The sequence below is a fragment of the Callithrix jacchus genome, chromosome 2 (assembly GCF_049354715.1).
Source record: "Callithrix jacchus isolate 240 chromosome 2, calJac240_pri, whole genome shotgun sequence".
NCBI lineage: Eukaryota > Metazoa > Chordata > Mammalia > Primates > Cebidae > Callithrix > Callithrix jacchus.
In genome coordinates, this window is record NC_133503.1 from 101709214 (window position 1) to 101723236 (window position 14023).

At 34.7% G+C, this 14023-nt stretch overlaps 1 protein-coding gene across 11 annotated transcripts in view; it reads left to right on the forward strand.

Moving 5' to 3' along the window:
- FBXL17 (F-box and leucine rich repeat protein 17) overlaps nucleotides 1–14023 on the forward strand; it is a 572981-nt gene that overhangs the window by 3367 nt on the left and 555591 nt on the right. For all 11 annotated transcript variants that reach the window (XM_054252081.2, XM_035292206.3, XM_035292208.3 and 8 more), the window contains exons 2-3: nucleotides 10670–10792; nucleotides 13662–13919. In XM_054252081.2, the coding sequence (XP_054108056.1) occupies nucleotides 10670–10792; nucleotides 13662–13919 (381 nt within the window). The remainder of the gene's footprint in view (nucleotides 1–10669; nucleotides 10793–13661; nucleotides 13920–14023) is intronic.

Consider the following 14023-nt stretch of genomic DNA (forward strand, 5'->3'; position numbering starts at 1 on the left):
CAGTGCTTGGCATATAGTAGCACTCAGTAAATACTTAAGAACAAATGTATGCTTAGGTGTTTAGAGTCTGTGCTGAAACTCGGGGTGATATGCCACACTACGAAGAGACATTTCTAGGGAATGTCCATATTCTTACTAGAGTTTGAGCCACAGTAGAGCCTTGTGGTGGTGAAAGGGTTTTGGCTCTGCTTCTGTTAAAGACTGGAGTTGTTTGACTTGGAGAAAGGAAGACTTAAGGAGCTATGACAATTATTTTTTTCTGATATTAGAAGAGTTGTTGCATGAAGAGGCACAAGTCCATCATCACTATTGGAAAACATTCTCTGAAATTATGCCCTGTTTTGGTAGTGGGTCCATAGCTATTATAATTGTATTGCTTTTATAGCTGTAAAAAAAAAAAAAAAAATGAGGCAGGTAGAATTTGGGAGAGAAATGTGAGGATGTTTAAAAATTAAAAAGATGTTTCTGAGGAAAGCTACCGTGCTTGCCCAGTGGTGTTTTTTATTTTTTTAAATTTTTTTGGTATGGCAGAGGAGAAAAACTAAACTGTGTTATATCAGAGGCCGATTTGTGGCTCAATGTCAACAAGAATCTTTCTCCTCTATATAGGTTAATAAATATGATGTGCTTTAAAACAGTCAAAAATGCATTTTAATATAATAGTTTCTTTCAAAAGTTGTTTAGCTTTGGCAGAATATCCTATTTTATGCTTATTACCCACATCTTAAATTTCTTCACTTGGATAAACAAAACAAATCTGGATTTAGTCAATGATCTTTGGTTTATGACAGCCGTCTCACTTTTTTAAAAAAGGAAACTAACCTTCAAAGAAGATAATAGCATGTTTAAAACAAGATGCTACTTGGTTCCAGTGACCATGCCTATGTGTTGATTGTTAACTGACAAATTAGCCCTTCAAGACCATTTAGTCCTTTAACCTTAAAAAATGATCTAGGCCCCCTAAGTTTTTATTTTCTCATGTGTCAGATAAGGAGGATGAGCATAAAAATATCCACAAGAAATTTACTTTGACCTGTGCCTGCTTGAAGAGTTTGGTGAATATTTTCCACACACAAAGAAGTATAAAACTGGCAAAATTGCCCAAAACTATTTGAACTCTGGAAATCAACTAAAAGCAAGGAAAAAAATTGAGAAACATTTATTCTTAGGAAAACTGTTAGAGCTTCAGGTAAGAATAGCCCAAGTCTACAGCATTCTTGCATGGGCCCCTACTATGACCTCTTGCCCCAGCACCTTTGGCAAAAAGTGTAGTTTGGAAAACCAGCAGCTTTGCTGTCAGAGAGCTGATTCAATTTGGGGCAATGAGTAAAAACCTTTGTCGATAAAATATAGTGAACTTGGTAGGGAAAAACAAGGAGAAACCATATATTTTCTAGTTTAAGGTTGTAGTGTCAGTTGGGATGAGTGGAAGACTAGCTATAAATTAAAAGGCTGACCCTGGAAATGAGAGAACCATAAAGGGATAATCTCTACATATCCCGTCATATTGTGAAACTGTGCACATGTGTAGGGGATACCTGAGGTTGTCTAACTGAGAGCAAGGTTCAAGGCAGATAAGAATTCTCTAAGCTTTGAATGTGCCCTTCTTAACCCAAACACAGATTGAAGAGCAGGCTCAAGCTGTTTGAGCATATCTTTGGCATATACATAGCTAAAAACTAAGCTATTTAGACACAGGATAACTTCCCTAGAAAGCCAGGATAAAACATGTATATGTGAATTAAAATCTAAACAGACGTATTCACACTGCCCAGAACACAGATTTCATAGTTTAAGGCCAGACATGTTGAAAGGCTCAGAAATATAAAATTCTACACTGACTGTTATCTAAAATGTCCAGTTTCTAACAAAAAATTATGAGACATAAAGAGACAGAAAAATGTGACCCATACTAAGGGAAAAAGAAAGCAGTTAATAGAAATTGACTCTGAGTAAGCCTACATATTAGACTTAGCATAGACTTCAAACTATTATAAATATGGTAAAAGAAAGGAAGCATTATTTAAATAATTACAGAATATAATGACATTTACCCAACAAATTGGAAATCTCAATGAAGAAATTGAAGCTATAAAAGTGTTTTATTCTTTTTGATGCTATTGTAAATGGAAGTACTTTCTTAATTTCATCTTCAGATGAGTCATTGCTAGTATATAAAAATATTTGCTTATTAGTGCTAAAATTAATTTTCGTATTCTTTGGGATTTTTCTCTATATAAGATCATGACATCTGTGAATAGAGGCTATTTTAATTCCAACTCCACAATTTGGATGCCTTTTATTTATTTTTCTTGCCTAATTGCCCTGGTCAGAGTCTCCAGTACAGTATTGCATAGAAGTCATGATGCAGGCATCCTTGTTTTGTTTCTGATTTTGGAGAAAAACTTTTATTCTTTTACCATTAAGTATAATGATAACTTGGGGTTTTGGTAGATACTGTTTCCCAGGTTGAGGAAGTTTATTTCTGAATGTTTTAAGAAAGGGTGTTGGATTTTGTCCATTGCTTTTTCCTGCATCAGTTGGGATGATCATGTGTTTTTTGTTTTTTGCCTTTATTCTATTAATACAGTTTGTCACATGGATTTTTTTCATATGTCGAACCATCTTCCTGGGATAAATCCCACTTGGTCATGATGTATAATCCTTTTAGTATACTGTGGATTTAGTTTCCTTATATTTTATTGAAGATTTTCACATCTATATTCATAAGGGATGTTAGTCTGTAATATTTTGAGATATCTTTGCCTGGCTTTATAGCATGAGTTAGGAACTATTATCCCATCTTCTCATTTTTGGAAGAATTTTAGATAGATTGGTGTTTATTCTTATTTAAGCATGTTACTGGTGAGGTCATCTGGTCCTTGTCTTTGTTGTAAGTTTTTTGTTTTTTATTACACATTCCCTCTTTTTACATGGTGTACATATTTTCAGATTTACTGTTTCGAGTCAGTTTATTATAGTTTGTGTTCTAGGAACTTGTCATCTGTTTCACCAATTTATTAGTATACAGTTATTTGGGTCCCGATTCAAACAATTCTCCTGCCTCAGCCTCCCAAGTGGCTGGGATTACAGGTGCGCACAACCATGCCCAGCTAATTTTTGTATTTTTAGCAGAGACGGGTTTCACCATGTTACCTAGGCTGGTTTTGAACTCCTGACCTCATGATCCGCCAGCCTCAGCCTCCTAAAGTTCTGGGATTGTAGGTCTTAGCCACCATGCCCAGCCTTTGATTTTTTTTTTTTTTTTTTTTTTTTTTGACATAGGGTCTCTGTCACCCAGGCTTGAGTGCAGTGGTGTGATCATAGCTCATAGCTATGTAAATGGAAGTGCAGCCTTAGACTCCTGGGCTCAAGTGACCTTCCCTCCTCTCAGCCTCCTAAGTAGCTGGGTCCACAGGCATGCTGGTGCATACATGGTTAATTTCTGAAATAATTTTTGTAGAGACAAGGTTTTGCTATGTTTCCCATCCTGATCTCAAACTCCTGGCTTCAAGCAGTCTTCCCACTTTGGCTTCCCAAAGTGCTGGGATTATAATTGTGAGCCATTGGGCTCAGCCTGATCATTTTAAAGAATAAACTTTTGGTTTTGTTGATTGTCTATTATTTTTCTAGTCTATATTTTATTCGTAGCTCTATTTTTCCCCTTGTTTCTGCTTGGTTTGTGTTGAGTTTTTAAAGTTTCTTAAGGTAGAAGTTTAAGTTGCCAATTCAAGACCTTTCTTCTTTTTAAATGTTGTTATTTGTATCTATATCCCATACATTTTGCTATATGTATTTGTTTTCATTCATTTCAAATTATTTTCTAATATTCTTTATCAGTTCTTACTTGATTTTCATGTATTTGTAAAATTTCCAGATTTCCTCCTGTTAGTGATTTCTCCTCCTCTTCCCTCCCTTCCCCTCTTCTCTTCTCTCTTATTTTTTGAGACAGAGTCTCACTGTATCAACCAGGCTGGAGTGCAGTGGTGTGATCATGGCTTACTGGAACCTCTGCCTTCTGGGCTTAAGCAATCCTTCCACCTTAGTCGCTCTGGTACCTTGGAGTACAGGTGACGTGCCACCACGTCCGGCTAGTTTTTGTATTTTTTTATAGAGATGGAGATTTGCCATATTGCCCAGGCTCATCTTAAACTCCTGGGCTCAAGTGATCCGCCTGCTCTGGCCTCCCAAAATGTTGCAATTAATAGGCCTGAGCTGCTTTTCCTGGCCTCTGTTTCTGATGTCTAATTTCATCATTGTTATTGGAAAAGATACTTTGTATGAGTTTAATATTTTAAAATCTGTTGAGACTTGACTTACAGTCTAATATATGGTTTTTGAGAATGTTCTTTGCACTTCAGAAGAGTATGTATTCTATTTTATACAGTGTTCTAGAGATATCCGATAGGCCCAGTTAAGTTTTGTTCTTCAGTTTCCTTGTTCATCTCTTGTCTGGTTGTTGTATCCATTATTGAAAGTGAGGTGTTACAGTCTTCAAGCATTAATGCAGAACTCTCTTTTTTTTCCTTTCAATTCTGTCAGTTTTTGCTTTATATATTATTCCATGCTTTTACTTTCAATCTGTGTATATTTTTGGATCTAAAATGAGTCTCCTAAAGACAGTATATAATCGGATTGTGCTTTTAAATTTCATCCTATCATTACTTGTGTCTTTTTTTTTGAGACAGCGTCTCAGTCTGTTGCCCAGTCTGGAATGCAGTGGCATGATCACAACTCACTGCAGCCTTGACCTCCTAGGCTCAAGCTATTCTCCAACCTCAGCCTCCCACATAGCTGAGACCATAGGTGCACACCACCATGTCTGGATAATTTTGTCATTTTTTAGTTGAAACAGGGTCTTGCCATGTTGCCCAGGCTGGTCTTGAATTCCTGGGCTCAAGTGATCCAACACAGCCTCCCAAAAGTGCTGGGATTGCAGGTGTAAGCCACTGTGCCTGGCCCTAGCCCTATGTATCTTAACTGGAAAGTTTAGTCCATTTACATTTAGTGTAATTACTGATAAGGAAAGACATTTACTGTTTTATTATTTGTTTTCTCTGTCTCTTATATTACTTTTGTCAATTCCTCTGATGCTGTTTTTTCTGTTAGATATTTCTAGTGTACCATTTTGATCCCCTTCTCATTTATACATATAATTCTCACATTATGTATTTATTTATATTTGAATTTATATAAACATATATAATTTATGTTTATATAATTATATAATTAATAGTTGTATATTGTAAACATACAATTTACAGTTATATATTATATAAACATAAATATATAGATATATAAGTATATTTATATATTTTAATATGTAGATATATCTATATATTTAAACATATTTATATATTTGTATATATATTTTAATATATATACATATCTATGTAAATATATTTGTATATTTCAAGATACAGATTTTTTAAATTATATATTTTAATATATAGATTATATATTTATGTTTATATAATGTGAGGATTATATATATGAGAATTATATATATGTATAAATAAAATATAAATAATTATATGTTTATTTCTTAGTATTTGCCCTGGGGATTATAATTGACACTATATTTTATAACAATCTAGTTTGAATTAATACCAGTTTAGTTTCAGTGGTATACAAAAACTTAGCTCCTATATTTATTGTGATTGTCACAAGTTACACCTTTATGTATTTTGTGCTAATCAACATAGATTCATAATTACTGTTTTATGTAGTCTTTTAAATCATATAGGAAAGAAGAGTCATTACAAACCAAAAACACATTAATATGTACTTTTATATTTACCTATGTAAATACCAACCATTACTGGTGTCCTTTATTTCTTAAGTGATTTTAAGCCACTGTCTGATGCCCTTACATTTCAGCCTGTTGGACTCTTTCTAGTATTTCTTTTAGGGGAGGTCTACCAGTGACAAACTTCCTCAGTTGTTTATCTGGAAAGATCTTAATTTTGCCTTTATTTTTAAAGCGTTTTTTACAAGATAGAGGATTCTTGGTTAAGTTTCCTTTCAGCATTTTGAATCTGTTATCCCACTGCCTTCTGGCCTCCATAGTTTCCAGTGGAAGATCAGGCATTAGTCACATTAAATGTCCTTTTTATGAATTGCATTTTTCTTGTTGCTTTCAGGGTTTTCTCTTGGATTTTTGTCTTCAACAATTTGATTACGATACATCTTAATGTGGATCTTTTTGCATTTATCCTGCTTGGAATTCATTGAGTTTATGAGCTAGATTCATGTCTTTCATCAGATATGGAAAGTTTTAGGATCATTTCTTGAAATATTTAGGCCTTTTGAATTCTTTCTTCCTTCTGTGACTCCAATTATATGTATGTTAGTATGTTCGGTGGTGTTCCACAGGTATGTTAGGTTCTGTTCATTTTCCTTCAGTCCACAGACTCAGTAATTTCAATTGGCCTATCTTCATTCTTTCTTCTTGGAGAGATTCAACAGATTTTGATGCTTACCAAGAAAGAGATATGATTATAAGAGGTGGTGACACACAACAAGCTTCATTGGGTGGCAGTTGGACAGTATTATATGAGAGGAAAATTCTTTTACAGCGTGAGGCTGTGCAGAAGCTTATAGCAAGGTAGACCACCATCCAGAAGTGGAGGAGGGCAAGGCAACCCCTGGGGGCACAGGAGAATTGGAGAGCAGGCTTACTGGTCTAGGTGATGTCACTCAGCAGCAAGGTGGGATGTATAAAAATTTGAGTTTGGTACTAGTGGGCTCTCGAGCTAATGATTCTCATCCTGTGGAGAAGAAATAACCTAGGGACCAACACAGAGAAATCATCTTTGGCTCATTTATATAACACTTCTGCTTGCTCTCATCTGTTGAATCTCTGCAGTGAATTTTTAAAGGTCAGTAATTGTATAATTTAGTTCGAGAATCCTTACTAGATTTAGTCATAATTTCTACTTTTTATTAATATTCTCCATTTGGTTAAACAGTTCTGTTTGGTTCTCATCATTTCCTTTAGTTCTTAGTCCATGGTTTTCTTTAGCTCTTTGAGCATGTTTAAATTATTGATTGTCTTTGTCTAGTAGGTCCAATGTCTAGGTTACCTCATGGGCAGTTTCTTTTCATTTCTATTTTTCTTGTGAATAGGCCAGCAAACTAGCCCTTTGCAGGCCAAATCCTCTGCCAGTTTTTGTAAATCATGTTTATTGGCACATAGTTGCATACATTCATTTATGTTTTGTGTGCTAATAAAACTTTATTTGGTTATCTGGCTTGAAAGATGGAGTTTCTCTTAGAGATACAGTCACCTGTGCTGCTGTGTAGTTTTTTGTGGCTGGGGCTGCTTTTATGATAAAATTAAGCAAAGGTAGTGGGAATTCCTTGCATAATTGTGGAATCACCGAGTTCTCTTCCCCAATTATTTTGGCCATAATGGTGAGTTTACTTTTGGATTCTGCTACTGACAGAGCATTTGGGACATAGCCAGTAGGGAGAAAAGAGAAAAGGAGAAGAAAGGAAAGCCAAAAATGAGGATTCTTCTCACATTCTGTCTTGTGGAGGCCCATTTTCCTGTTCCTTTGTCCAGAAAGATAGCTTTTTCTCTGAATTTTTGTTGATTGTACCTCCTGTGCATTTCTGTACAGGGACCACCCTGAATTCTATGCTAGGGGATTAAAGAAAAAAAAAAAACAGGAAACTCATCCTTATTATTGGCCATTCTTCAAATTTTGGCACCCCTTCACAATCCATTTGTTATTAACTTTGTAGAGTTTTGAGGTAATTGCTTTTAGTATATTGTCCAGATATTTTAGTTGTAATGACTGCAAGTGAAAGGCTGTAATGGGCTTAATACATGTTTGCTGGCATTGCAGACAAACTCGCTAGTGACTTTTATGATTTTTGTTTTTTTTGACATAGAGTCTCGCTCTGTTGCTCAGGCTGGAGTGCAGTGGCACAGTCTTGACTCACTGCAACTTCCGCCTCCCATGTTCAAGTGATTCTACTGCCTCAGCCTCTCGAGTAACTAGGACAACAGGGGTGCACCACCACGTCCGGCTAATTTTTGTATTTTTAGTAGAGACAAGGTTTCACCAATATCGGCCAGGCTGGTCTTGAACTGACCTTATGATTTGCCTGTCTCTGCCTCCCAAAGTGCCAGGATTATAGACATGAGCCACTGTGCCTGGCTGCTTTTATGATATTCTCTACTTCTCACTAGACTTGTTAGAGGAAAAACAGTGGTTGTGAAAGGAACAGGCAGTTATTTTCCCAAGGCTCAAGATTTAAACATAATAGAGATTCTAGCTTATATGTCTACAACTTTTGTCCATATAGAGGTAAGTCATTTTAGGTCATAGTTATGATTGAAATCATTTATGTATTAAAACAAGTCCTTGAATGATAGCCTTTATTTAGTTCAACATCATTTTGTTATAATGTTGATGAGAAAAAAATTTGTAGCTGGGGCCACAGTCTGTGTAGAGTTTGCATTTTTTGCCCATGCCTGCATATATTTTCTTTGGGTACTCGGGTTTCCTCCCACATCCCAAAGCTGTGTATGTTAGGTTGTGTATAAGGTGTGCATGTGTCGATAGTCCCAGTATGAGTGAGTGTACATGTTTCCTGTGGTGCAGTGGTGTCCTGTTCATTGTTAGTTCTTACCTTGAGCCCTGACCTCTGGCCACTTGCAACCCTGAACTGGAATAATTGGGTAAATAATTATCTTGTTTTTATTAATCTTTTTTAAATGTATAGCTCACATTTATTTCAGTGTTTAATATTATTTAATAATTCTTTAATATCATTTGTGTTCAGTTTTATTTGTCTCAGAAAATCATCTTAGAGTTGGTTCATTTCTGGATCTCATTGTGGCCCACACATGGTGTTTGTTGAAGTAGCTTTTAATTTTCCAAGATTTGTATTGGACCTCACCTGACCCTAGCCATCTTTTTATGATGTAACTTTTAAAAATTATTTTTTAAAATAGATTTTATTTTGGAATAATTTTATTGTATATATTTAAAGTATATGTTTTCACATGGAATACTTCTAGATCTATAGAAAAATTGCAGTGATAGTATAGAGATTTCCCCTGTGTTCCTTATGCAGTGTTGATGAAAGCAGTCAAACTGTAAAATATTTGAAGAGTTTTACTCTGAGCCACATATGAGTGATCAGTGGCCTGTGACGCAGCCCTCAGGAAATCCTGAGTACGTGTGCCCAAGGTGGTTGGGGCACAGCCTAATTTTGTATATTTTAGGGAGACACGAGACATAAGATATACATTGGTTCAGTCCAGAAAGGCATGACAGGCTCAAAGTCAGGGCTTCCAGGTTATAGGTAGTTAAAAGATAAAAGGTTGCATTCTTTGGGGTCTTTCATCAGCCTTTCACTGAATACATAGTTTACATGTGACGGGGGTAGAGGAATAATCACTTATGCCTTAGTCTGACTCAGTGAACCTACCTTTTTACATAAACAGTACTGCAGAGGAAACAATCATATATGCATTTGTCTCAGGTGAGCAGAGGGATGACCGAGTTCTGTTATTTGTCCCACATCTGTGAAGAGAAGCTATCAATTTACATGGTCAGGGTGAAATTCAACAGAAGTGCTTTAGGGTCAAGATCTTGAGGTCTACAGAGAATTTCCTTGTGGGCAAATTGTAAGGGAAGTATGTAGCTTTATTTATTTATTTATCTTTAATCCTTGTAGCTATCTTATTTAGAAATAAAATGGGAGACAGGCTTACCTGATGCAGTTCCCACTTTGACTTTTGTCTTTGGCTTAGTGATTTTGGGGTCTTGAGACTTATTTTCCTTTCACACCAGTTTACTTCCCCTAATTTTATTTTCTTCTGACACTGTGTTACATTTGCTAAAACTATGAAACCAGCATTGGCAAATTACTGTTAGTTAAACTTCAGTTAAAATTAAACTTCCAGTTAGTTAAACTTACAGTTTTTCGATTAATGTCCTTTTCTGTCCCAGGATCTAACTGGATTATATTAGTTGTCATTCTTTCTTAGTCTCCTCCGGATTGTGATAATTTCTGTCTTTTCTTGATGTTTTTCATGACCTTGAATTTTTTGAGGAATTTTGATCCAGTGTAGAATGTTCCACATTTTGTATATATTTTTTCCTTAGTATTAGATTGGGTTACGGATATTTTGAAAAAGATACCATAAAGGTAAAGTACCTTTCTTATGATTCACTTTTCTTTTTCTTTTTTTCTTAAATCACATATAAAAAGTTCACATGGCTCCAAGGTCAAACTGTAAAACTTCAGAATATTCTCAAGTTTATCACTCTTTCTTCTCTCATCTTCTTTCCTTTCCCAGAAATGTAAACAGTTGTTTTAATTAGTTTAATTAGTTTATGCTTTCAATTCATTTTTTTCAAATGCAAGCAAACACAAAGATATACATGAATACAAATGTTAGTATGTGTCTGTTCTCTTCTTCTCCATAACATCAGTCCATTTTTAGCTCCTATGTCATAGTTTCTCTTTAAGGCAGTCTCTTACAGTGACTTATAAAATGACCACTTTTATTCAAAAAGGTTTCCTTTTTAAAAAGTTAACTTTTTGTAACTGGTGAAAATCTTTTTCCTATGCCTTGAAAATGTTTAGCACGTAATAGTTTTAATTCTAAGTAAAAAAACTAAATAGTACGTGTTTTTATTCACAGATATTTTCCAATTTGTCACTGGATGAGCGTTGCCTTTCTGCATCATTGGTTTGCAAGTACTGGCGTGACCTTTGTTTAGACTTCCAGTTTTGGAAGCAGCTGGATCTTAGTAGTCGTCAGCAGGTATGGAATCGAATTTCAAGTAGCACTTATATGACCTACTCAAAAAATATCTTTATTTCTCTTCAGAAATCTTTACTGTCTTTTTTTTTGACATAGTTCAAATGACTATAATGTACAATTTTGTGCTTTTGTATTTTTTTGTATGTGAATTCAAGTTAAAGCTAGATTCTCATAGTAAATAAGATAGTTTTTTTGTGTAGATTGGTAATTTAGGGCTGCTATTTAATTCTTTTTTTCTTTGTCTTTTTTCATTACCTTTTCAAAAAGTTGTTAAACATTTTTATTGCTGGAGATCATATTACTATTACTAGCTTAATAGTAGAAAATGATGGCAAACATTTCTGTAGTACTGCCTCTGTGCTGTGTACTGTTCTAAGGGCTTTTTACATATTAATTCATTTGATCCACCCAACAACTCTGTAAGTAGATACTGTTATTTTTTCTGTTTTACAGCTGAAGAAATGGAAGTAAAATAGGCTAAGATAACCTTTTATTTTCTTAACTTTTCTTTTTGTGCACTTTCTACTCTTCCTGTTGCTTAGCTGCCTAATGTGTAGCTGCCTAATAAGGGCATAAATTAGGAAAAAAATGTTTATTGCTAACAGTTTTTTGGACTTGTTAGATCCCATTTTTAAAACGTGGTAGTATTTGACATTAGAAATGTGTAAAAAAACCTATTCTAAACTTAGAACAGGTTTAGGACTTCAATAAAATCCTATCCAATAAAAAAGAATAGGATTTTATTGAAGTACTAAACCTGTTCTAAATTCTGCCATGGTATATTATTAGTAGTGTCCTGACAAGTGTTTAATAACTGGCTTTAAAACAAAAGCCCTGATTTTTAATATTTACCAATTTCTATTACATAAATACTCCCACCATGACCAATGTCAGGCTGCACGTTATGCCACTGAGTGCAGATTTGGAAAGAGGGACACACTATAAACTCCTGTGAGTTGCTACGAGCCAGCTATAGCATACTGGTAGTGTTTGTGTGTGTATAACACACACTTTAACCAAGTTAAGCATGCCCATGAGAATTTGTGCATAAGTTGTTCCCTTTCTGTTTTTCTGCTTCATTAATAAGAGGTTAAAACAATTAAGATAATTTCTTATTTATCTGCTTGTGTTCATGACATTTATGTCCAAGGAGAATGGTGAGGGAGTTAGTTGTGGACAGTGGAATGGAGAGAAGATATGCGTAAAACAATCTATCATCTTGTTATTTCATTACTCTTCAATGTTTAAGTTACTTATTATGAATTAAGACTAAGAATAGCTTCCTACCCGATACCGCATTCCCTCCCCTCCCAGCCCGATGTTGGTAGTAAGGTATGGAGAATGAAAAAGTAAGAAATAAAAGGAAAGGTATGTCAGAGTTTTAACTTTTTCAGGAACTATGTTTATGCTGTTTCCAACAAGCATAAAGATAGATAGTTTTATCTTTGGCTCTTACTCTGAGTGCTGCCTAACATTATAGTTATTTCCTTCTATTCTAAATTTTATGTGCATTTTCTATCTCCATTATTTTTCCTGAAATGACTTGAATAACATTAACTATGTTTTGTATTTTGAAAATGTGGTGATTGGGCACGGAATATGTAGAGGCTGGTTTAAAAAAAAATTCAGATGGCCATCTGAGTAAAATTAGATGAATGCTAAGCTTACTTATATTTAGCATTGACTCTTTTGAGAAAAGCTTTTTGATGTGGATATTTCTATATAGTCTTTGGTGTTCTGATTTGCAAAATGGTATATTTTCTAACCCATGAATTGGTAGCATTCTCATAGAAACAGTAAAAGATTTAAAACTTAATGTGCCGTTGTATCATCTGATACCAGCTGTAAAAAGTGAAAATACATATTGTGACTGATGTAAACTATTTCATGGGTTACAAATGGAAAGTGAAACATTGAAAGTCTCAATATAGTTTTGTTTGTGGTGAGTTTTTGCTGAATTTGAAGGTTTAAGTAAAGTGAATTTTCACAGCAATGATAGATTTTTAGGCTTTTAGTGAAACTAACACATATCTTTTGTTGGTGTTTTCTGATAACACTTCTGACATCAAATATGTGGGGTTTTTTTCCACACTAACAAACAGTTTTTTGACACTAACTGTGTGTACAAAAATTCAATTTAGCTAATAACTCCCAGAGTATCACTGAGTTTAAGGGCTTAATCCCACTAGACTACCCACACTTCAAATGTCAGTTGCAAGTCCCAGAAGCCACCTGAACTTCTCACTGACCAGTTATAAATTTGTGAGTTCCCTTAATTTCCTTCTCAGTTTTCATAATTAGCCATAACTATTCACAGAACTTATAAGGGTTTCTTATAAAAGATACAGCTCAGGACCAGCCAAATGGAAGAGATGCAGGAAGCAAGGTATGGGATATACCACTCTCTCAGCACTTTGATGTGTTTACCATCTGAATCTCTTGTCATTTGAGTTTTTATAACCCAATCTCCAGCTTCCCTCCCCTCCTGGAAGTAGCACTGAAAGTTAGTCTTTCTGGTAACCAGCCCTCATCCTGAAGCCATCTGGGTGCCCCACTCTAAATCACTTCATTAGTATGAACTCAAGTATGGTCTAAAGGGCTTGTTATGAATAACTAAAGAAATTCTATTGCTTAGGAAATTCCAACAGTTTTGGGAGATCTGTGGCAGGAATTCCGGACAAAGATCAAATATAATATTTTTATTATACCAAATTCTTGTTATGCTTCAATATTAAGGTTTATTTTTTATTGTATTGTTCATGCTATAATGTGATTAGTATATTGCTTATTGAGGAAAGTTTAGTTGAAGAATTGAAACTAAGTTTTTATTTGTAGCAAAAGTTTAAATTTATTGCTTTTTCTCTTACAGGTCACTGATGAATTATTGGAAAAAATTGCATCAAGAAGTCAGAATATAATTGAAATCAACATTTCTGATTGTCGTAGTATGTCTGATACTGGCGTATGTGTTCTAGCATTTAAATGTCCTGGACTTCTTAGGTATACAGCCTACAGGTGTAAACAACTTTCTGACACCTCTATTATTGCGGTTGCCTCTCACTGTCCTTTACTTCAGAAAGTGCATGTAGGCAACCAGGACAAACTTACTGATGAAGGACTCAAGCAGGTAAATTTTAGCATTGATAAAGTGATTTTACTTGAATTAATTCAAAATGTTTTCTAGCAATAATATTTTGAATGGTTATGTTAAAAATAATGCTGAGACTCAAA